The sequence below is a fragment of the Calypte anna genome, chromosome 19 (genome assembly GCF_003957555.1).
Source record: "Calypte anna isolate BGI_N300 chromosome 19, bCalAnn1_v1.p, whole genome shotgun sequence".
Lineage (NCBI taxonomy): Eukaryota > Metazoa > Chordata > Aves > Apodiformes > Trochilidae > Calypte > Calypte anna.
The window spans coordinates 6,008,076-6,032,997 of NC_044264.1; the positions used below are offsets into that span (position 1 = coordinate 6,008,076).

The 24,922-nt window shown below is 43.3% G+C and overlaps 1 protein-coding gene across 9 annotated transcripts in view; it reads right to left on the bottom strand.

The window, feature by feature from the left end:
• The window catches only part of COL26A1 (collagen type XXVI alpha 1 chain), a 153,640-nt gene that overhangs the window by 48,606 nt on the left and 80,112 nt on the right, over positions 1–24,922 (bottom strand). For 5 of the 9 annotated variants that reach the window (XM_030462629.1, XM_030462630.1, XM_030462628.1 and 2 more), the window contains exon 4: positions 1,708–1,749. The exons of the other annotated variants lie outside the window; for them this stretch is intronic. In XM_030462629.1, the coding sequence (XP_030318489.1) occupies positions 1,708–1,749 (42 nt within the window). The remainder of the gene's footprint in view (positions 1–1,707; positions 1,750–24,922) is intronic. 9 annotated transcript variants of the gene reach the window in all.

Consider the following 24,922-nt stretch of genomic DNA (forward strand, 5'->3'; position numbering starts at 1 on the left):
CAGTGCATCATTTGGAAGCTAAATGACTAAGGGCAAACCATAGAAGGAAACATCTTCAGCTACAGAATAACTACAGGAATCAACATCAGACAACTGGAGGAATCCTAAGACAAATTACTGATAAGGTGGATTTGTTGCACGGTCAAAAATAATCCCTGTAAAACCTCAGCCAATTTCTTCTAACCCTCACTGTCATGTTAGAAGAATAACAGCAGCAGATTTTTCCTGGATATAACCTTAAGGGTACAATGGACTAAAGCCACATTTAAAATACCATAATACCTCCTTGTTTCCTCAGAGGACCATGTGCAGGGGACAGGACTGTTCCTGTCCTCTTCGGGCACAGAACAGGGCAGATGTTGAAAAGGGCAGAGCCACCAAAGAGAAACTGAAGCTAAGTGGAGAGAGAAAAAGGAAACAAATCACCACAACCTAGAAACAAGACTGGCCTGTGGTGGGATGTAGTGAGACAGGACCAGGTGCCCTGAGTTATTGATGAGTGGGTGTGGGTTCACCTGTGTCTGGCCTCCCTCCTGAGCATGTGCAGGAGCAGGGGGCCAATAAGAGAGCAGCTGACACCCACGGAGAGAGCTCTCACTCTTCAGTGAGGAGGGAGAAGCCCACAGCTCGAGGAGCCCCAGGAACAGGCAAGGGGTAGATCCCAAGGCCTCAGGAACAGCCCTAGGACATCGTCCAGGAATGGGCTAAACCCCGAGGCCTCAGGAGCAGCCCTAGGAGCAAGAAGGGCTCCTCCCGCTACAGTGGGACCAATAATAAACACTACAGAAGATTCAGATGTGATTCCTGCTGACACAAAACTTGCCCAGGTCCTTGGACATGACAATTTTCAGCTTCCACAAAGCCTGCACATGGCCATCATGCACAAAGACTCCCATGTAAATTCCTGCTTCTTATTGATTAACCATCACTGGAGATATATGAGTGAATTAAAAACCTTGGTTGGGATTTGAACATACATCAGAGCACTCTTAAGCCACTTTTACCATCACTTTGGAGACCTACAGCTCATGCACCAGCAAGCAATAAATAAACTCTTGTTCCCTTTCAACCATTAAAAGCATTTTGGTTTTCTCAGGGGGGGCTGTCCAGAGGCACCATCCTAAGTGTCACAGAAGCTGTCAGACATGAGGAGACATCAAGCTGCGGGTTGCCAATGGCTGACAAACCTCTCTCCTCAGGGGAAAGCCAGCAATTGCAGCTAAGGTCACAGCCACCTTCCCTCTGAGCACTCTGCAGCACTCACCTCATCAGGCCTATCCCACTTTTATGGCTCTTCTCAACATCCCACCCCCCAAAGATTGATGAGGAGCACAAGCAGGTCAGGAAAAACAGGGGGGTGAATTTTAATTGCAAGAAGGAGAGTACAACAGGCACCCTGAGACAGAGTCTGTGGAGCCTGCTCTACCCCAGACACTGACACAAGGAAAATGAGCAACGTGCAAGCAGGACAGCCCTTCCCATCATCACTGCTGCCTGGGCAATTCTCTGAACCTGAGAGGAGCAGGGTGTTCCCAGCTCCCCTTTTCCTTACTCTGCAAGCACTGGAGGGAAACTGAGGCAAAAAGGAGAGACTCAAACACACACCCACCCCTCCCGTATCCTTCCCCCCAGAAGCAAAGGGCATCCCTGGCTGCCACGCCCCCCCCCAGGCTCTGCATTTGCATGGTGTTCACGTTGCCCACTTACGGTCCTGGTTGGAAAAGGAACTGTGCTGGCGGCCAGAGGAACCTGCAGGGGGGGAGACAAAGCAGTTATCACCGGGAACGTGTCAAACCCTCACCCTGTACAGCACTGGTTCAGCAGAGAAAGTTTTACTCAGCTTATGGAGCAGAACTTGGTAAGGAATGGAAGTGCCTTCCCTCTCCCTGCTCAGCTCCTCTGTGCTCCTGCCAGCGCTGCCCCCTTCCCACCTGCAGCAACCCCCAGGCACAGCCCCACACATTCCCTCTCTCCAAGGGCTGAAATAAGTCCATAAAAGAGCCCTGTGCCTCGACTGGAGATGATGCTTCCAAGAAATACAGCCACAGAAAAAAACCTTCCTGAATGAAACAGGCTGCAGCAATCCATCCTGGTGGAACGGAAAGGAGGATCAGGCTTGAATTGAAGGGGCTTTTGGGTTTTTTTCATAATGGCAGTCATTGCCTCAGTGACATGATATGGGGGAAAATGGTCCCAAATTCAGGGAGGGAGAGAAGCTGTCATAAGTTTGGCTGAGGCATGGGAAGAAGAACCCAGCATCTTCCCCGTGGTTATGCCAAAGGACAACTTAGGGACACCAGAAGCAGGAAGAATCAAGCTGGAGGGAAGGCCTTTAGCAGTGTGGGCTCACATCACCAGCTCCTAATGCTTAGAAAACTGGAGGATGCTTCAGAGGGGGTGTCCATCCCCCAGCTCTTCCAGGGCCAGCTTCTGAGCTGGACAGTTACCTTGCCTCTAGAGATTTTTCTCTAAGGGTAAAACCAGAGATGACAACTCCAACTGCCTTTGCAAACCAGTCTGTGAACCACTTTCATCTGGAAAGCACAACATATGAGCAAATCAGTATCCATGTTTTCTTTCACCGAAGGGTAAAAAAGCAAAAAAGAGAAATGCTAAACAAGCTGAGGAAATAATTGTCTCAGTACCAAAAATTTCCCCTAGCACTGGAGGATGGGGGTCACACTGCAGTGATGTGTGTTAGTCATGATCAGCACAGAGCAAATCATCTTGAGGATACTAACTGCAAACAACTGTTACAGGATTTTACAAGAGTATGTTTGTTGTACCAGTGTCTGGAAACATCACATTAAAAGCAAACAAACAAGATCAGATAATTGCTTTGAATGTGGTTTTTGTTAGTTTGGGGTCCTAGATGGTTTTGCACATATGCCTGGGAAGCTGAGCAGCAGGCTTGGGGATTGGCCTCCTACTCATCTTCAACTGGGAGGAACTGGAGATGTTGGTGCAACTACACCAGTGCTTTCACAGATTCTCAGAACCCCGTAGTTTTGACCTGAACAATATAATAACCACTACACAAATTTTCTTTCATTATTTCACCATCAACAGCAACTACACGCCAACATGTTCTGGGTCTGCTTTGAGAAGCAGATAAAGATTCCAGTTTAGTCCTTTTCAATTAAAATGAAGCAAGTGTTTTATGCCTTCTCCAAGAACTGCAAAGTCAACAGAAATACCAAAAGCCAAACCCAGAGGAATCCCAGATTCATTTAAACAGCATCCACAGCACAGCATAAGAAGTTTCTCCCTTTGCACAACAGTGCCAGGTCAAGATCAATGACATTTAAAAAAAATGTTTACAAGGTTTTTTCTGTAACAGAAAGAAAGAACTAAATCACAAGAACTGCAGAAGAAAGGCCAGTCAAAGGTAGAGATGTATTCCACAGCCCTGAGCAGGGAATCCAATTCTGGACAGCTGCCTGAAACTCTGCATCCGCCTTGTGCTGGCTCGAGCACTGCTCTTGGCAGGTGAGATAGAAAATCGGTTATAAAATGAGCCCTATATTTTATAAGTTTCATAAACATTAAAAAAACCCACACTAGAATATGAGGTATTCTCAGAGATCCTGTGCCAGAGAGTAATCTGGTCTAACTTGGAAACAGAGTTACCACCTGTTCATGGCAGCTACTCTTTTAATCTTCATTTCTGCTTTATGAGCTGACCAACACTATTTTATTAGCTGACAATTAGTTTAGATTGATTTAATTAAATAAAATTGATTACAATCCCTCTTTCTTCCAGGGCAATCTTTCTGCAGGACTAGGAGAATGAACAACTTGAAGCCTGTATCAGCAAAGCTATATTCCAGACCTTTTTGTCAAAAATGGTCACACAACAATTCAGGTAAGCACATGTCAGAGATGTTCTAGGTATGTGTTAAAAAGAAAAAGGCAGATTCTGGCTTCCTGGTTAAAACCAGAGGTGATAGTTTGACACCAGACAGCACTGCTACTTGAGCTCAAGTGGTTTAAGAAGTCACCACCTTTGTTTTTAGAGTGAGTGTGTCAACACCTCAGAGATGGAGAGCCCAGCAGATAGGAAAGAGAGTGCTGAAAAATAAGCCAGGCTGAAGGAGCTGATTTATTTTTTTTCAGGGAGATCAATTCCTTAAATCACACAGCTGCAGAGATGTTTTGAGTCAGCAGAACAGAAGGAGCAGGCACGAAGGGGGTGAGTTTGGAGTGCCATGGGAAAGTGGTTTCTTTAGCTAAATGCAAAGATGGACACCTGGACATTGTCTGCTGGTGCAGACAGCACTCAGGATTAGCACTTGATCTAAAGCTTGGTGTTGATGACAAAATCAACAAGCCAGTGGAAGGCATCTTGAGCAGATGCTGCTGGACCTTGCACACTAGGCAAGGAAAGTGTTTCTGTGAGTTCATGCACTCAGGCATCAGCACCCAGGCTGGAGACCACCAGGCTGCAAAGGACCAATTTACAGGGGAAAAGATGGCATGGGGTAAACATTTCTGTCAGCTTTATCATGTCTTCAAGTTTGATTCTGGTTTTGTTGTTAAAACTGTTGGGGTGTTTTGTTTTCTCTGGGTTGGTTTGTTTTGTTTTTATAGCTGCTTGTCTCATTTTAAAGATCCAAAGCAATTGCTGACCAAGATCAGCAGCACTAAAAGCTTTTGGAGTACCAACCCTTCTGAGCTTGTTTGAAACATTCAGGGGTGAATTCTCTCACATCACAGTTTCACAAGTCCCCCTTTGCAGCTAGATAGAACTCACTAGTTATGGAATTAACACTGCAGAGCTTGCAGTAGGGATTGTGGCAACAACTCAGCCCTGGAGAATGGATAAAAATCAACTGTAACAGTAGTAGACATTTAGGTGCAGTCAAGTACAGACCACGCTGTAGTCAAATGGCTGTTGTATAAGATATATGTTGCCTTTGACACTCAGGGAGCCTTGAAAAGTGAACCACCACCATTAGTTATAACTCCTTGGCAACAAAAGCTCTAATAATTCTGCTTAATTGTTATGGAAAGTTACCCTGATTGCAAATTTGACAGTTTTAAAAATCCAATTTTGGAATTCCAAGTAAGCCAGGAACATAATTAGGCTCTACATTTTAACACCCTCTTGATCAATGGTGGGGTAATGGAGACCCTTCCAAGAGCTTTGTTTTGAAATGAATGGCGCCATATTGATGAAACAACTTGGACACAAACCAGAAATTAAATTGAAAGTTTAAACAATGCAGCTGTATTTTATCATCCTGTATTGTTAAGCTTTAACAAAAATAGCTCCTAAACAGAGCCACATGTTTTGCCTGTTGCCCAAAAACTGAAGGTGAATTTTAAAACCCTTTCCTAAACTGCAGGATGCCAAGTTTTTTCAGCTAGAAGTTATAATTAGGACAACAGTATTTCATCGAAGTCTTGACAATGGTTTTGTATGGTTTCTGTAAAAGCAACTTCATTTTTCAAATCAGAGATGGCTTAGATGAGTGATGCTTCAAAAAAAAAAATGGAACCTCTGCTGTATATTTCTTCTTTTTCCCTATACATGTGGTACCAGCAAAAATAAAATCTCATTATAATCACTGGAACAATCAATACAGGGAGCATAAGCAGGAGCCCCCTGCATCCTGTGTATCATTAATGAACATTGTCAGCTGCCTCCTAGTGTCAGGACCTCTTTTCAAGTCTCTTCTCCCAGGCATGGGAATCTGTCAGGGGAGGTTTAGGTGGGGTATTAGGAAAAAAATTCTTTATGGAAAGGGTGAGGAGGCATTGGAATGGGCTGCCCAGGGAGGGGGTGGATTCTCTGTCCCTGGAGGTTTTTAAGAAGAGACTGAATGTGGCACTCAGTGCCATGGGCTGGGAACCACGGTGGCGGTGGATCAAGGGCTGGACTTGGTGATCTCAGAGGTCCTTTCCAACCCAGATAATTCTGTGACCTGGAGAAAGATCTAACAGGGGTATGCCATGTGTTTCAGTGTCACTGAGAGAACTGTAGTCAACAAGTACTTTGAGAATTCTCTCTTGCCTTTGAGGATTAAGATATGATGAAAAAATCACTGGTTAGATACTACTCTAAGAATGAGATCTTTACTAATTCTAGCAAATTAAGATACATAAAACAGAGAATGTATATGAAGACGGCCTTTTTCATATCCGAGGATGGATTTGCACAGCTGAAAAATTAGGAAAGAAGCTATATTTTTGGCTTTTAGTCTGTTTAAATAGCCTGGAGGACTTTAGGGAGTGCAGTGCATACAGATTAAATCAGATTCTACCACATCTATTTACTGGAGTGCAGTATTTAAGATTCAGTTCCACACTGAGCAAAAAAAAATTAGCATGTGAAATCCTACCAGCCTTCCCCATAAAAGTTGAAGTGTTCAATCTTAGTTTTGAATACCCATAATCCCAGAACAAGGACAGACAAAAAGCTCCAGGATCGTAACCCTCCATCTGAATAAGTTCAATGGCTCAACCTTCACACATGCTACAGGAATGAGATATTTTAATGGGATATATCAGGAAGCTTGCAGAGGAATGCAGGAAACTTTCGTCCCACTGGATGAAGGAAGGGAGAAGGGACAGAAAGAGAGAAAAAGCCTGAGAACAAAAAAGTGGGCATGGCACCTCCCAGCTTCCCCCCTGCTGGATAAACTTCTGTCAGATCCTCAGCTCAGGTTACAGGAGTGAAGTCTGAGTATCTTTTATCTTCACACAACAACTTTAACACCAGCTTTCCAACAGCACAGGGAACAACTTCACCAGACAGCTTCCATGGAGCTTCACCCAGCACCTGTTCCACTCCCATGCTCCCACATACACATGCTCCTTGGGCAGAGCATAAGAAATGCTATTTTTCCTCCACTTTTTACCCATAATATTACTGCACTGCAAAGTCTTGTCTTCCTTAAACACTACCTAAGTGTTGGGACAAGGAGAGGGTTTTTAATGAGCTCACTACTCCCACTCATCTGCACTGATCAGTATCTAATGAGCATTTTATCTCTCCTAGCACATCAGCAAGAGTGTAAAAGCAACAAGCTAAACGCCACTCAAGTAACTTTGATGTTACAGCCTAATACCTGGATCTGGACTTCAAAAGGGCACCACACTTCTCAGCCTAGAGCTTTGTTAAAGTGGCTAAAAGAAGGGCTCAGAAAAGGAAGCACTTGCTGGTCTGTGGCAAGATTTCTCTACAGTCCTTTCCTGGCTGATGAACATTCAACAATGCCTGATGGAAACAGTGTCTGCTACTGATCAAGTACTGGTTGCTTTGTATCACACTTAAATCTAACAGGAAGAAATGTCCAAGAAGATGTATTGTCTAAGTTCAATGTTTTATCAAAACCAGATGAGCACACGTAGCCCGAGGTCCTGGTCAAAAGCCAAAACATACAAGCAGGAAACTGCAAGTGGGTAAAATGTGACACTTAAAGGAAAAAAAAATAAAAAGAGGGTCTGTTGCCTTTATGCCAAAAACAAAGGCATTCTTACCATGATGGTACATTGTATCTGGAACACCTCTGCCTCCTCAAACAGAACAATCTGGTTACTACTAAGCGCCTACATGTCAGGCTCTGCAGAATGGAAATCCCAGCTAAGGCCACCTCTGGATGATGCACTCCAGTGCTTTTTTTTTTCCCTATACATTCATTTACACAGATGTGTATACATGTGTGCATACCCTTGTGTCTGTGCCTTGAGGAAAATTGCTTCCATCACAGCTATTTTTACTCTCTTTGGACTACTACTGAGAAGCTTCCTGAATGACTTCCTAAAAGCTCTGACCTTGGGTTTCAGTGAAGAGCCTTGTCCAGTGTTCTCCTCAAAGACACATCCTTACAGCAGAGAACAAGTGAGACAGAAGGGCCAGTGGTTTAGCCCTGAATTCCTGATGCCAGCCCATACCCCTCCACCTCCCCTTTGGCTCCACTCCCCCAGCTGTCCTGTTTCAGTTTAAGTCACTTTGGTGTTCACTGAGGCCAATTCTGAAATCACTGAGACGTGGAGAGAAGGGGCTGTGTTTGAGCTGGAATGGACGTGCCTTTTCTGATGTAAAGCCCCAACTTCCTTTACAGTTTCATCATCTCCCAGCTGCTAAGGAAATAAGAGTTCAGTGGTGCTTACTGAACCCACGTTTAACTCCCAGGACAGCCAACTCCAAGTACCAGTTGGCTTGTGGACTTCAGATACCTGCCACGTGTACTTAAGCAAAAAGAGTCTAAACCATCTGTGACAAGAACATGAGGGGAATATAAGGCACTAAAACATCATCAAGCTATGCTAGCACATTTTTTATGTGCTAAATTGTTGTTTTCAATTAACTTCTAACAAGAAAACATACATTGAGTTTGTCACATTCCTCGTGAGGCACAATCTACCACTGACCAGTGAAAAAAAAAAGCTGCAAATGTCTCCAAATAAATAAAAGTCCCTCCTCAGCTATCAACACCATCCAGCACTGTAAAACCCAGCTGTAGGTTGTACCATGAAAATCAGAAGAGGCATTCCAGTCCCTGGTCATTTTAAGTTGTCCAGCCAGTCAAGGTTAAAGACACTCATGGAAAAGGCCCCATCCACTGCCATGCATGCAATGGCCACAGTTCCCTTGATAACATCCCCCTTCCCACCACTGCTGAAAAGTAACATAGCTGTTGGAAAGAACTGGAAAATAGTTTTTAAGGTTCATTAAAATATTTCAAAAAGTCACTTTGATTTAAAAACCCACCTTAATAAAGCCATATTTATAGTTTCTTTCCACAGTCTCCTTCCATTTATACAGCTGCAGTTCCTCTAAAAGACAGTTCAAAGAAATGCAGCTCCAGGCACCCAGTCAGAGTCTAAAAATCCACTGCTGAGTTGCCCAAGATTTTAATAATAAAATTTGTCTTCAGCGACATAAATTGAAAAGTCAAACCAGAAACCTGCTCACAATCTGCTGCAGTGGGTTTCTCAATCTGCAGCTTGACTCCCTGAAAAAAAAGGTGTTCCACATGACCTCTGATTGCTGGAGGGAGATAAGGAAAGGAACATGGTAAGTAGGTGTTGACACTTCTTGGAAATCTGATCCTAGCCTGGAGTATTTTCATCTGCTCAGAGAAACAGACTCTTCCTTTCTGATTTGCAACTCTGAACAGCCACTTGATGACTTCTAGGAGAACAGGTCAGCTTGCAGCCATCTCCTTTCATGGCCCTTACAAAAGGCCATTCTCTGAGTCAAAGCTTTCACACAAGTCTTTTTCCAATGAGAAGAGATTTCTCTTCCCCCTCACTGAGGCACAGGATACCCCAAGGAGAGGCATCCAGCTGCAGGAGTGCAGCACACCAAGAGCTGATCTCATGATGCTGCTCCCAGGAGTGTCAGGGAGATTCAAGATAGCTGCACATGAAAAAGCACAAATGAATTTCCTGTGAGTGCTTCAGTTAAAGCCTTTCTGCTTGCCCAGAAAGCTACAGGTCAGAATTCAAGACTACAAATAGAGGATAATGTTGGTATTGCTGAACTCATCTAATGACCAACAGCAACATGAGTTTTATACTCCACAATTATATTATGCAAAATTAAAGTTGGGATAGCATCGAAAAGTGCACAAAAAACTTGAAAAAATATATTATTTTTCTTCCTACACTGCTACATCAGACTTGAAGGCTTTTCAAGCTGGTTAAGGCACAGAACCTGGGGAAGCAAGCAGGCAGTGTACAGCCTCCTGGTAAGAAAACTCTCCAAACCCCAGCACTGCCTTTAAACAAGCAATCCTCCAGTATCAACCAGAGCAGGGCAATCAAAGGCTGGAACAGCAACACCAGCTCTGATCACATCCCAAATCCCCCATTCTTCCAGATTTTGGGAGCAGCAGCTCCCATGCCACCAGTGGCAGTGGTGCCAGGACAAGCACATTGGGCAGGAGGCTTGCCATGGTCAGAACAAGCAGACCTGAAGGCAGATACTCAGTTGGGTTGCCCTGCTACAGAGAGAATAAATAAGGCTGGGAGAGAAAGGTTTTCTGGTGCTAGTAGCTGTTTCTTACATAAGACACATCTTGCCAAGGCTGATGTGCAACACTTCTTCAAGAGCTCCAGTATTCCCACACAAAAATAGGGAATGTTCAGGGCTGCAGGGCTGTGAGTTTGTTCAGTGCATTTCCAGAGCTCTGGTCTGAGTGGTCTCTTGGTCTCACTGCTGTTAAGTACCAGAGCACTATTTACCTTGCCAGGGCAGTTGGTACACAAGCACAGTTGGTTTTATTTTCTCTTTTAAAAAAAATTTAAACCACAAAAGGTTATTGAAGGGCCAAGATGATGATGACAAACAGGTCAGGAGTCAAGGGTGTTATCAGTGAATGGGAAGAAGCAAATCATTCTGAGCTTGCAGTGCAAGATGTTGACTGAGAAATGCTAGAACTGACTGAGCAGCAGATGCCTGCAAGGCTGATGAGGAGGGGAGGGGATATCTTTAACACCCAGGTTCTATGTCCTAAAATTCTTTAATTTCAGTTACAATGAAACTCCAGTGCTTCTCTGGTAACATCTAGCAGGCAAATGTTACCACAGGACAATCTCCAAGGAAGCAGATTTCAAAAAATGAAATTACTTCTGAAACATTTGCCTACATCACTTTTGCCAAGAAACTTGGGGCAGTTTCATCTTTCACCACTGCTGATTCTCAACTTTTGGCAGATAGCACAGAGGGTAAGTTGTTATTATTAGTAGCAGTATTTTAAGTTAGTCCCTGAGCATCCATTTGTCCTTTGGTATTGAAGAGACATAAAAGGAAAAAAAAGGAAAAAAACAAAAACCCAACAACAGCAAGAAACAAACACATAAATAAATAAGTAAATAAAATACCCCCAACTTGAAAATTAAACATAGCTGGACAGCATGCCTGGATCCACTCTCTAGTTCCTCAGAAAGCACAAGCCAGTGGAAGATTAACTCAAAATCATGGGATGGGAATGCCTATAGAATTCTCACTCTGCTTACAGGGGGGTAAATCACATTTTTTTAATCTCTGAAGCTTGGTTGATGTTTCAGTCAGTGGCTGAAATACCTGCCCAGCCACCTCCTGATCACAGCTGGATGGGACAGATTGCTCCATTTTACATCTGCATAGAGAATGTGTCCTCACCTCTTGCTCCCTCACAGTGGAAGGAGGAGAATCCTCTCCCTCAGCACTGGCTCTGTCCATGCTTTTCAGAAGTGAGGGCACCCTTCTCTGCACCATTCCCTGACCAGAAAACATCACTGACTGTTACAGCTCCCTGGGGGCACAGACAATTGCTTTCTCATTTCACACCTCTTGGAATCATGCATCTAACACCAGATGTCCATGGAATATTTCACTCTATAGATGGCTACCAATTTCCCTCATCATTTTTCAATTAACAAGTGATTACGTTTAGCATTGGCCGGGACATGGAGTGTTCTGAGCAGCCTGTGAAAAGTTTCAGAAGGCAAGTTGTACCACAAAGTCACACGTTGCATGAGAACACTGACATGAACTTTAAAAACAACCGTTATTTAGAAGATTCTTTGTGATGACCTCAGATTTGGACAAGCCACAAAATGCTGCCCAAGCTACAACTGCTTTGCTAGCAAAATATAACGTGGCCCTCCCCCAGGTAACTTGACTCTGCCTACACTAGTGCAGCTGTTTTATTTTGTGAACTGGAGTCTAAATGCATAGGCAAAAGAACCACATGACTGCAGATTCACTGATTCACAAGGGGATTTTCTCTAATAATCCCATTCATCATTACAGAAGCTAGACGTGTGAACGATGATCCCTTAATATCCTCCAGGGAGAGCTGAGTGTCTCAGATTCCACAGGCCACTCAGAGGGTTGCATCTGTGGATCTTGGTAAGATGATGAAGTGCCTTAACTGGAGGAAACTGCTCTTTCTTTCTTCCCTTCTAATGAACAGCTCGAAGTTCAGAACACAGGAAAGAGACAAAGTGCCCCAAACCATCCAACAATGCATAAAAAGAATCTGGAAACTTCATCTCTTGAATTTCTTCAAGCTACTTACAATCTATATGGCTATCAAAAAGTATAACTTCCTCTCTTCTATCTTATATGGAAGGCCAAGAAGAAAAGGTCACATTTACCTTACAGAACTGTGGCTCTCCCAGCCTGGAAGACACCAGAGAAAAGGCCAGTGACATGTCCAAGGGAGGGAACCAAGCCAGTTTACACCAAGGCAGGATCCACCCCCTTTACCATCAAGGCAACAAACAAATCTCTCCCTGTGAGCATATAAACAATGTTTTATATTAACTGAATTAGTGTTGTCACTAACTCTTCCCTCCTCATTTTTAGTTACTTTGCCACAGGTTTCACAGGTCATAAATGGCAAGTTCTGCAAACCAGAAGAGGTAACAGTAAGAATTTTTTCCCAGTTCTTTCCCCTTCTCACTTTATTTTCTTCCCGTAATGAGTTTAAGTTATATGAAAAAAGGATCCTGCTTGTGACTATATGCAAACCATCAATCAAATCCCTGCAAAGTTTAAAAAGTTTAAGTTGACAGTACTTACAGCACTGCTCACCTGGGGGCCCTCCTGCATTTTGCTATTTCTGTAACACAGCTTTGCCCACAGCCTTTAAGATGTTTAAGACCAACAAATCACAGTTCAAAGTTCATAGCAAGAGTCTTGGTAAGCACCATCAAGTCAAGGAGAGAAGCAACCAAGAGCTCAGCTTCTCAAAAGTCACCAGGGATGCCACTCTTACTTCTCAGTAAGACCTCCAGACCAAAGGAGCAAGTTGCTTGGATTTCTCACAGATTAATTAACATAAGTACTACTTAATGCAAGGTTTTCACCATTTTATTCCAAAGACAGTCAAGCAACAATGAAATACTGTTCTGAAGACAAAGTTACTTTCCTGTATTACACACCCTAACTGTGTTGTCATCCAGGTCTGACATATCCAGGTCTGACTGTGTGGATGAGAAGTACCTGCAGCAAAGCCAAAAGAATTATCCTGTCCTAAATCACTGTCAGATGAGAAATGTGGCTTCTGCCTTCACACCTCAGCTACCTGACTGGGACACCTGGCTACAGAATGAAGGAGGCTCTTTTTAAGAGGGGAAGAACTGAGAAGGAAAAGCAATGTAATAGCATACAGAAGAGTTTCTATTTCTTGACTTTGAACTCATTCCCTGTGTGCTGGAGCCACAGAAGTCACTTCAGAAACCTTCTGCCATGCTGAAGTCAGAGTGGTTTTTACTTACACTTTTTTGTCCTAATGAAGGTGAAAAAGAGTCAGAGCAATGAAAAAGGTGAAAGAGTGAAAGGTGAAAAAGAGTCAGAGCCCTGTCAGCCCTACCAGAAACTGCTATTGATGCTGTGTTCCTTTTCTATACTCCTTTTGCTAGCTGTAGAGTCTACAGCACATAGAATTCCTGTTACAGGAAGGAGAAGTTAATGCTGAAGCTGGAGAAGCCAGGGAAGTATCAAGAGATTTCTAACAGCTGATGGCTGCTCTGGAGGAAAACTCAGCTGCTCCCTTCCATGCAGTGACCTGTTAAAGTTGGAACAGCAAATTTCTAAACCAGTCTGTAGCCATGCCTGGAGCAATGAAGTGTAAATAAATTATATTCTTATCTCAATAAAGCTTATGAGTGTCTCACTCCATACACAAGCTTTTCAGGAAATGGGGGAAGGGGAGAAAACCTTCCAGAAATTCTGCACTAAAATCATTTATACGTTTTGCAGCCAGAGAAAGGGAAAAAAATGAATAAGAGAATAGCAAGCTTTTGTGGGACAGAACAAGGAATACTCCATATAGGGGAGCAGGAAATGTTCTTTAGATTCTGGCACTCAGCCTGCATTAAAGGTAGCAGGAGTTCAGCTGCATACATGTACAGCTGGGACCTGCAGAGGCTTTGTTTGAACAAACCCTACCTAAAATCAATTGAAGAGTAATTAGCTCTGCTAATTGCAATGCACAGTCTGCATATATGATCTCAAAACAAGACATGCACAAAGAAATGCCAGTTCCAACCCCAAAGGCTTCTATTCCCAGCAGCCAAGGGGACAGACAGGCTGGCAGGGTTGCACTTCTGCACTGCACTTGTTCTGTAGCAGAGCTCAACTTTTCCTAGACTGCAGTAGCTTGCCCTGTCCTTGGGAAAGATGCAGCTTTCAAGGAAGAGTTAAATCCTGGAAGATATTTCAAGTGCTTTCTCATTTTATGTGGACAGTGACCATAGCAGTGGGTGAGGGAAGGGGAACATGAAAGGCAGTTTGCAGGACATCGTCCAGGGATACCCACTGGGCCATAATCTCCAAGCAACAAACAACTGAATGAAAACTTGAAAGGCTACTGAAAATTGCTGATAATTACTGGAAAGTTATCTTTCTGCAGACCTCAGCAAAACCAAGGTTAAGTCAGCTGCTTTTACCTGGGGATAAACCATGCCACAGGAAAATGGAGTGCAGGATGTACAGAGCAGTTATGACATGAAACAAATGTCTCCTGAATTCAGTCATTTCCCACGGAGAGCAAAAGTTAATCACACAACCTAAAGACCAGGCAACTGCATTTAAAAGTAATGATGAAAACCATTCTTGAAAAATAAAAACTAAATCTTTGCTTGTTCTTAGATTTTGACTCAAAGAGCATTATTTCAGTTTGACCTCTATGTCACCTGAAGTAGAAAAAAAATAAAATAACCCTCACTACCATAAAGCAATACTTCTACAGACACTTGCATTACATTTATCTTACAGTCTTGTGAAAATATTTCTCCCAAGAACTCTGTTGAATATCTAGTGCTTCCTTAACTAACCAGAGGTTCTCAGCAAAGAAAGTCCAAAACTTGCTATCCAAATTCTTTAATTCAGGACTAAGTTTTTGCATTAAAACTATCACGACTTTGGTCAGGAGAAAAGAAAAGGGAATTCAGTAACTTTTTAATGTAGACTAAATGTCAGCTCTCTCCCTTAAAAATGTCAAAGGCAAATGTTCAAACATCCTCCCTAACACTAATTTTATTAATACTGTCAGCAATTCTCAGTATCTCAATCTAAGACAGTGAGTCAGGCAGCAAATCAATCCAATAGCCAAATCTCCAGAGGGAAAGAAACAACAGAGGAAGCAGGCCAAAGAGATTGCTGATAATGGATATTTAGTCTTTATGTGGAACAAATACTATGCTACTTCCTCACACTCCTTTTGCTCTGTTATGTTGGGGGCACTCACTTAGTTGTGGTTTAAATGCCTAAATACAGCTATTTAGATCACACTGCTGGGAATTTTTATATGGGAAGAATTCCTGCCTTCTACTCCCTGAGCTGATCTGCAGCTGACTCCCAGGATATGTCACCACAACTGGGGGCTGTGACTTTCCTGGGAGGGTACTGTGTGGCTATGTCAGGTAACACCATGATCCTTCAGCTTTTTTTCTCCTGCAGCCCACTGCACACAAGACAACCAAGCCTGCAGTTCCCTGTCACAGTGAAGAGCCACTCCACACACATTAAAATTCAACAATTTCTTGAGAGTGACACTGAGAAAGAATACAGCTGACACCACAGGACTCACTTGTGGAACAAGGTATGAAACACTTTGGCCATGAAAACTGGGTTTATCCCTTTGCTCTTGTTGGTAGAAAAGAAACCAGAAAATGGGATTTATGTCCTGGGCAAAGAGAACAGGCCCAGCACGCCAGGGCCTTTAGAGTTTTGCCTGACAGGTTTGATTTTACCAGCTCAGCAGCACACCATGGGATGTACTGAGATCTGAAAGCCCCAGACAGATGCAGCACCTCTGGAGCTGTGCTGCCTGCAAACCATCAGTCCCTGCCTGCACCACAGGGGAGGATTTACCTCTACACCAAAGCCCAGGGGTGGTCAGTCTGCTCTCTCTTCATGCTCAAAGGCAAGGAGCAGGTGACTCTTGTCACTGTGACTGACCTCTAAGCTCCTACAGTCTGGGGGATCCTATTTTTTGCATTAACTGCATAGGGATTGTAGCAAACCCCCAGATTTCCACCCAAGAAGCTCACAGCCACACGTGACATTTGTTAACCTTTGCTTTTTATTCATGCCTCCAGCATATAAAAGATTTTCAGCTCTTAAACCAAAGAGGCAGCCAGGCTTTGCAGTGCTGCAGCATTAATGAAAACTGCAATATGGAAGAGGTGGAGACCTGCTGGGCACCAAATGCCTAATAAACAGCTGCATTGTCTTGCCAACTTTATTTTCCCTGCTTGGTTATGTTAAGGCACTAAGGAGAAGCTTCTCTACATGCCTGCACGTGGAGGTTTTATTCCCTTGTCATGGGGGAATGGGGCTGGTGTTTGATTTGCACTGACCCTTCTCCCCACACCATGCCAGATCTCTATCACCTTGGCTTCAGGCCACACGTTGTGGTTTGAAACTTGGTCCCTCAGGTAATTATCTGAGGAACATTTACATGGAAATCGATGGTACAAACTCACAGCTGTCAGCGTGGGCTCCAAGTTTGGCCGGGCCACAAAAGGGATTCAAAAAAAGAAATGTCAGCTTCTAAATATAAATTAAGGATTGGGGCTTTTCTCTTCTTCTTTAAGGATTTTTAAGAGGCAGAAGTGAGGGAAAGGTGAAAAGTGGTTCTTCTTGGTGGGACAAACCTTCGATCCCTCAAGATCAGCCTAAAGAAGAGGCGGCTCAGGGGAGACCTCATCGCTCTCTACAACTACCTGAAAGGAGGGTGTAGCCAGGTGGGGGTTGGGCTCTTTTACCAAACGACTTTCAACAAGACAAGAGGGCATGGACTTAAGTTGTGCCAGGGGAAGTTTAGGTTAGATGTTAGAAAGAATTTCTTTATGGAAAGAGTGATCCGTCATTGGAATGGGCTGCCCAGGGAAGTGGTGGATTCTCCGTCCCTGGAGATATTTAAAAAAAGACTGGATGTGGTACTCAGTGCCATGGTCTAGCAACCGCAACGGTGGTTCAAGGGTTGGACTCGATCTCTGAGGTCCCTTCCAACCCAGCCAATTCTATGATTCTATGATTCTATGAAGATGTCTGAAAATTTTGATGAAGTTACTTTGTGCCTTCAGCTATTGTCATGCAGGACTGGGCACTCCTTCAAGGGGAAATTGCACAGAGACTACAGCATAGGCTCACTGGCATGAAAGATCAAGTCACCTGCTAAAAGTATTTGGACTTCTTTGAGAAAGTTACAGTGTTTTAAATCAGTAACTGTCTTAGAGCTATAGTAAAAAGAATCCAGTAAACCCAAAGTGCAAAATTAATAGGTAGGATATCAGGTAATTCACTAAGTTATTTTTTAGCTGGGTCTCCAGCACCTAGAACTTTGAGGCTTCCTCCTGCTGCACTTCAGTTGACTTCTATCAGTGACCTTAAGATCCTCTTTTCCAGTGTCCCAGCTCCTTTTATACTTTCTTCTGGAAGGGGAAAGAATTCTGGTACAGAGTTGCCCAGCTGTGAGGCTGAATTTCTGGGGAAGATAAAGGTAGTGCTACAAGTCAAGAAATGAGAAGGTGTTTTCAGAGAGGTTTCATGATGTGTCACTCACAGACATACCATCCAAAGGACAAATGTTGTTAATTATTCAGTTACCAAGATGATTTCTATGTTTCTGATTACTAGGAATGCAAAGTGGTTCTGGAGCAGAAGAGGGAGTGCTTGGAGCCACAGGTTGATTTCTCTCTCCCCCTAGTTATTGCTGCTGCAGACTTCAGAGGCACGGGCAGGCATCTCATCAGCCTGCAGATTCCAAAGGAAGCCCCATCAATGCAGAGCCTTGCATTGAGCTCCTGGCCTCTCTATGGAATGTGTTTAATTTAAAAGGAAAAAAAAAAAAAAGAGAGAAAGAGGTGGGAGCAGAGGGAGAAGAAAGGAAGAAAAATTCCAGGCCTAAGATTTATGGAGAGCCAGGTCAGTGAGAAGAGAGAACTAATAACTAAGGGTTATGGGGTTCTGTGTGCTGCTGCTGCTAACTGGGCTTCACTTGGAAATTCACAAGATGTAACTGGTAATGGGGGATGAACATGAAGGAACCAACCCCATCTGTGTGGCTGGATTCAAAACTAATGCTCACTGGTACACTGGTGCATATGTATTCCTTTTCCCTCTTTCTTTTTCCAGAAAGAGAGAGATGAGTTTGATTTGGTTTGGTGGTTGGGATTGTAATTTGCTGCTTCAATTATTTTCCAACAACAGATCTGGCAAGAAGCAGAGATTACCTCCAGTTCTAAAAGAACTGTTTAGTTGTTCAAGTGATCAAAATTGAAACAAGGGCTTCAAACAACAATTATATGTTATAAATAGTAACAAAGACAAAATAAACAATTCCTATCACCATTATATCCACATTCCCAAATCTTAACATCAAATGAGAACAGGAAGAGCCAGGGTGAAACCTTCATCTCCCATTATAGCAATAGATTGGGTTAAACAAATGCAGAGCTAAACCACTACTGTCACTTGCAGTCTGATGTCTCCCATCAGTGCAGCTCCCAGCCCTGCCCAGAGCTGGTCCAGCACCTGCAATGTCACCTCTCCAGTTTGGGGTTCCCAGTCTGCAGGCACTCACTTCTGTTTCGACACTGCTCTCATCAGCCATCCATTTCCACTAAGGAGCTAAAACCTTCCTGCAGTTGGAAACATCAGAGGACAGCAAGTACCATAGTTTTTCCATCAGTTTTGACCTCCCATTGTAGCCACTGAGCCTACACCACAGCTCCAGGGGTGAACTCTGAGAGCTCTAGAAATTGCTCCTGAGGAATGCAAGGGATTTACAGTCACTGACCACAAATCAATGAGCTCACCTCATTTCTGTCACAGAGTGCCATAAAGTTACAAATGGAAAGGTGCAGGAATGCCCCTTCTCACTTTTAGAGAAAATGGAAGTTGTGGATAAATCAGCCCAAGTTTCTGCTCTGTATGAGCAGAGCAGACAGGGCCAGAGCTTCACATTTCATAGTATGAATACTTGCAGCATTTTTCTTTGTAACTATTAAAATCCCACTGAAATACAGGAATGCACTCAGTTCAAGACCATTTCACTGAGTGTCACCCAGCCTGAAGAATGTTCCAGCAACCAGGACAGACTTGATACCAAGGCAGCATTCATTTCTCTCCTCTTTCTTTCCTTCTTTTTAGAGATAAGCACTACAGTCTGAGCTGGCCATGGGAAGGAGAGACATTCAGACTCTTTAATCAGTGAAACACCAGACCCTCTTTTTTTAAGCTCTGTTATGGAGGAGTCTTGTGTCTGAACCTGATGAGGACTGTGTATTCTTGCTGAGCCTGACAGCTCTCAGGTGGCCTCTGCCTTCCATTACAGACTCTCAGAGCTCACATGATGACCTCAACTCAAGTATCATCTGCTGGGTTTGTTAGCAGCTGTCAGGCACCTTGCTCACAAAACATTTAGTATTCCACTGCAGTTTTTATTAAAGGTTTCCCATGAAAGATATTAAAGCATCCTGCATCTCAGAGGCAGACACTGGAAAACCCACATGAACAGATAGTCTGGCACAAATATTAGGTGGGACAAAGACAGCTGAGAACTGCCTATAATTTTTTATCTTCTTTATGATAAAGAGAAACTCAGTTACAAAGAGTTAAAAGAAAGGCAGCATGGTTTTACAGCTTAGTTTCTTGGAATTCAGAAAGGAATCAGATTAAGAACAAATTGCTTAATTTATTATCTTTGTTTCTTTGACTCTCACAACCATAGTATCTGAACAACATATAAATATTATCTTCTCAATTCCCTGTGAAACAGGAACATTTAATCCCCTTTTCATATACAGGGAAACAAAAAGCCTTGACCAAGATCACAGTCTGGCAGCAAACTGCTCTTTCATACAGCATGTGGTTAAGCTGTGTAACAGCTTGTCATGGGTGCTGCACTGGAACATCATGCCAAGGATGTTGCACTTGACTAAATTTTTTACAAATTCAAACAGGGCTGGACCAAGTCACAGAAAAATCCATGGAGGGCTAGGAAAGGGAAAGAAATCAGCTCCCAGCTAAGGACAAGAGTTGAGACATAGCTTGCTGGCTGTAGGCTGGCAGAGTGGTAAGAAGTGTTACTATGTATTTACATTTTACTCACACTTTTCCATAGGCATCAGCTCCCAGCCACTGTCACAGGCAAGTTTGAGATCAAGACAGGAATTTAATCTGATCCAATGTGACCAATATGATCCCTGTGTCCTCCTTCATACTCCCTTAGCTTGCAAGGTAAGGATAACTGATAAGGAATTTCTGTTCTTTATTGCAAACTTACAAAGGACAGACATGCTTGACATGGTTTTTGGTTAACCCACCTAGGATTCTCTTATGGAAATCCGAGCGTGGAATTTGCAAACACAAAGAAAAAGGAGAGAGGGATATAATGAATTCATATCTCATTAAAAACCAACTATTGCACCTCACCACTGACCTCTTGAATCCTCATAGGAAGGTTGCTAAAACACACAGCCTTTGAGGAGACAGCTGCTAAGGATTTTGCAGCAAGCAAATCCCATTTTAATTCTATCATGATTTTCCTGCTCTTTGGGATAAAGAAGACAGACAGAGGGATCAAGGAAGGAGTACCTGGAAAGTATCTGCTATAGCAGGAATAAGCCTCTGCTGCTTTCTCCAGCCCATAATGCTGGGGGCTGAGTGCCAAGTGGCATCGTGTCAAATCCTCATTGTAGGCACCTGGTGGAAGCTCCACAAGCAGCTGCTCCAGGAGGATGGGCTTGAAGACCATAAGGGATTGGGAGTGTGGCCAAGTTGTAGCATTGCAGTGCTTCCTTTGATCTGTTTAGACAGAGCTTTCTAGACAGGAGATGATGCCTGGAACAGACCTCTCCTTTAACTATGCACAAAGTGGCCCAATCTCAAAATTTATACACACGTTCTGCAGCCATTCAGACTGAGAGGGAGACACTTGAGATTCAGCATCCAGCAAGAAAAAAACCCAAAAAAACCCCCAACTTACTGTAAGGCTGAGATGAACTTGCTCAGGGAGGAAACGTGAAAACACCCCAGACCCAAGATACTGGAGGAAAAAGAGAACCTTGAGAGGCAGAGGCTGCATTCACTGAGTAAGGACAGCACCTACCCAGCCAAAGGAGACAAGCTGTGGGGAGCAGGGTGAGACCAACACCTATCTGAGCAGTAAGTATGGACACAGCTGCCTGAAATCTTTTAGTTGCTCCAGAAAGTCTGTCTTGGGCAGAGTAAAGCTGAGTAGTGCACAGAGTAAGGAAACTGCAGTTCAGCTGAATCAGACATGGTTTGTGGGTGGCACAAACACACAGGTGGTACAACAACTGCTAATGCAGCAGGGATGCATCACCAATTGCAGAATCAGGCTGGATGAATGCATGTAGGCTCACCAAAGAGTTAAATATGGTTTAAAATATGGCTTTAAAAGGCATCAGCAGCTTTAACAACTTCTGGATGACCCCATGCATTATTGGGCTAATCCATACCCTTTCTTCAACTGGTTTAAAAAAAAAAAATAAAAAAAAAGAACTGCAAGAAAGGCTTACAGTGTGGTTGAGGGAAAGCACATGACAGTTTACTGCAGGTAAAGGATTAGCAGTCTTTCAGGGAGGCTATGAGGGATTTCCAGAAAATTTTACTGTAGAAGCAAGAAACAATCCAATTTCAGTAGGAAAGGCTACAGCTAGAGGAGAGATTGATCCTGTATGTGTTTAGTCTTCAAAGGTTCAGTAATTTCAGCCACTTGGCTGGGCTTTCCTGGTCATGTTGTTTATCTTAAGTGATTGTTTGGAGATGCATCCAAAACAAAAAAAAAGCAGAAACAGAGAGAACAGGTCCAGCACAGAGAATCACTGAGAGGCTGCTTGTTCTCCCTGAGCTAGCTGTAAATTTACTCCTCCCTCAGTGTTTCATTAGGAAAGAACTCATTTTTGTCAGGACTCTGGGTTCGGGGTCAGCTTCTGAGGATTTTTTTCTTTATTTCTTTTCTTTTTTCTTTTGCCTGTCTCTCTATGCTCTCACCCTCACTCAGTGGTTTCCAGAGAAGCAGCAGTCAAAATGAGGACAGTGTGCAGCACCCTTGATAAATGACAGTGCTGGCAAGCAGCTTCAGCAGACAGGGCTTGGAAGATGAAATTTAATCCAAAACTGTCTCAAATTATTGAATAAATGAGGCAGCCTGGGAAACAAGCACTGCGGATGGGCTTAGCTCATAAAGCATGTTTTTTTCCTCATTGCCCAAGAGTCAAAACTCTTACAGCTGTTTGAAAATCCTGGTTGGTCTCCAAGGTGTTCCTGGGCTCACCAGAGGACGTGGCAGGTGGCAGTCACTGCCAGCCCCCCAGTGGTTGCTGGCATCATATAAAATTAAGAGTACAAACCATGTTTCCAACAGCATTGGAAGACCCTTGATCAGCTCATTTCTTCCCTTGAGATATTAATCATTCTACTTGCTTGGAGAGGTCCAGATTCAGAAATTTGTAGAGGAAACAAACTTTTTCACTAAAATAAGCATGAAAATATATCCTGCTTTCTAATTAGAACTGCTAGAGAGACTACTTCTGAAATCAAGAGGTTTTTAATATGATGATTAAAGAAAGGAAGGAGGATTCCTGTGCTACATTCACTGTTATGATCTGTTTGACAGAAACACTCAGTGAACATACAAGAGGTAGTAATACAAGAGATGTCAAGTTGACCTGTTACACAAAAGAGCCAGTGGTCCTTTGTTTTCAATGAAAATGTAAAACCACAACACATTGGAGCATTCCACCCAGGTAGTTTTGGTGATGGCCTGGGGCTATAACACAAAGAAAAAAAAAAAAAACACAACAAAACCCCGAGGAAAAAAAGGAAACCAAACAATGCACAAAGAAAATGACAAAGAGCATCTTCCATTTGTTGGTATTTCCTAAGGTTCATTGGTTTCAGAGTTTCCTGCATGAAGGCTAAGAAATAACAGAACTTCTGTAATTTATCTTAGTCACTCAGCATTGGGGCTCTGTTCTCAGTAGTCTCTGTGCTTCAAATCTGTTCTGCAATATATACCACAAGTCAGCTCTGTGTGAGCAGCAGGCTTTTCCCAGGAGAGGTGTGTGTGTGTTTTGGGCTGAGAGTCACCAGGATATTTAAATAACTTGGTAAGTGTGCACAAACATCAGTAATTCTAGTGTAGCCATAAAAAATACACAGTATGGAAATATACTGAAAATGAAAATTGGTACCTGAGACAGCCATAAAACTTTAAACTAGCCACGAGTTTGACTTTAAGAGACCAAAGATATCTTAAAAAAACAAAACCCAACACATTAGCTTGTTGGAATAAACTTTGCTACTAACCACAGGAAAATGTTACAACTCAGAACTTACCCCATGATTTTTATTTTAATGCTGAGTTAGACCAGGTATAAACTTCCCTAAATTACTGAACAACTGCTCACCAAGTGCTACTTTACTGCTTTCCTATAACTTCCTTTTTCACTTTTTTTTTTTTACCTCCTCTCCTTTCATTTAATGTTTCCTATCTAAGCAGCCTATACCACCTGCACATCAACACATTCTTTTTACTGAGATAATTTCTTGCTACTCACACTTAAAAATAACACATTTTAGAGAAGTATCAGAACTAATACCCTAAATCTTCAGAGCTGCATATGCTTCTACATTCACCCCCAGCTGCTGCAGCACATCCTTTTTTCACAAGCAGAATTAAAATGCCAGCAAGAACAACTTTGGTGCAGGTTGGATGGACTACAGCCTTGTGAAAACCCCTCCACTCGCTGTGTTGCCCCAATGCCTTTGAAAATAAGACTGCAGAGGGAATAACTCTTTGCAGGCTTTAATGTCACAGCAGTATCTCTTGGTAAAGCCTCCTCCAAACCTGTGACCCTTGTCCCATGTCACAGCTGGAGATGGCCATGGCCCATTTTTAGAGGTTTCAAAAGGTGACTCCATCCTCCCCTGTTCTGTTTCTCCAGTTTGGGAAAAGGCAGCCACATCCTAAAGGAACATCTGACTGATAGCAACTTAGGCTTTATAAATTCAGGGTTACACTCACCACTTGAAAGTGGCAACTCAAAAGACTGCTCAAAAATTCCTCTGCTAAATGGGACCACAGGGGAAGTTTGGGATGGGCAGCATTTCATCTCACGAGAGCATCTGGCTGTGACCAACATCAAAGCTACCCAGTTTGCCAAGAGCACTGGGAGGACGAGGTCACTGCACAAATAAAGATTAAATCTCAGATTTCATCTTGAGGTGAGAAATGAAAGCTCGGCATGGCATGAGGCAGTGATCCAGACTTACACCAAGAAGTTGTCTCCATCCCAGGCAGTTGCTCCCTGGTGCAGCTGATGGGAATGTTTCCCTCTCCAAGGCTGCTGGGGCCAGGCAGGGGCCCAGGCACTGCTGTGCTTTTAGATCCTCCAAGACTTCACCAACAGACCCAGAACTCAAGTAAACCCAGCAATGACCAATGCAGAGCACCTGAGAGCAGCTCCAGGGAGTACCTTCCATACCTGACTTCAGGGGGAAGGACACTGCACCCAAGATGAGGAAAGTTTCTGAGCAGATCTCACCACCTCTGTCCAACAGTTTCCTTTCTGCTGCCAGCAAGTGGAGGGAGAAGCTCCACAGGGAAAGCTCCATGCCACAGTGCTTCTTGGGAAGCTGAGCACAGGAACATAGCTGCCCCAAAGGCAAGTTTTCTCCCCAGCTTCCATCTGACCTGCATTCCAACCAGGGCTCTCTGTGCCCATTTTTCTAGATAAACAGGAATAACACCACCATCTTTTGCAACAAAGCACTTCAGTGATTCATGCAAAAGAATGTGCACAAGTTAGGAATTTTTTATTACCATTCAGACCTGCTGACAAACACTGCAGTTTCACCATGATGGATGCATGCCTGGGTGTATGGTGTAGATGTTCTTAAGCAAGTCTCTTGCGAAGTCCACAAACCCATCTGCCTTCA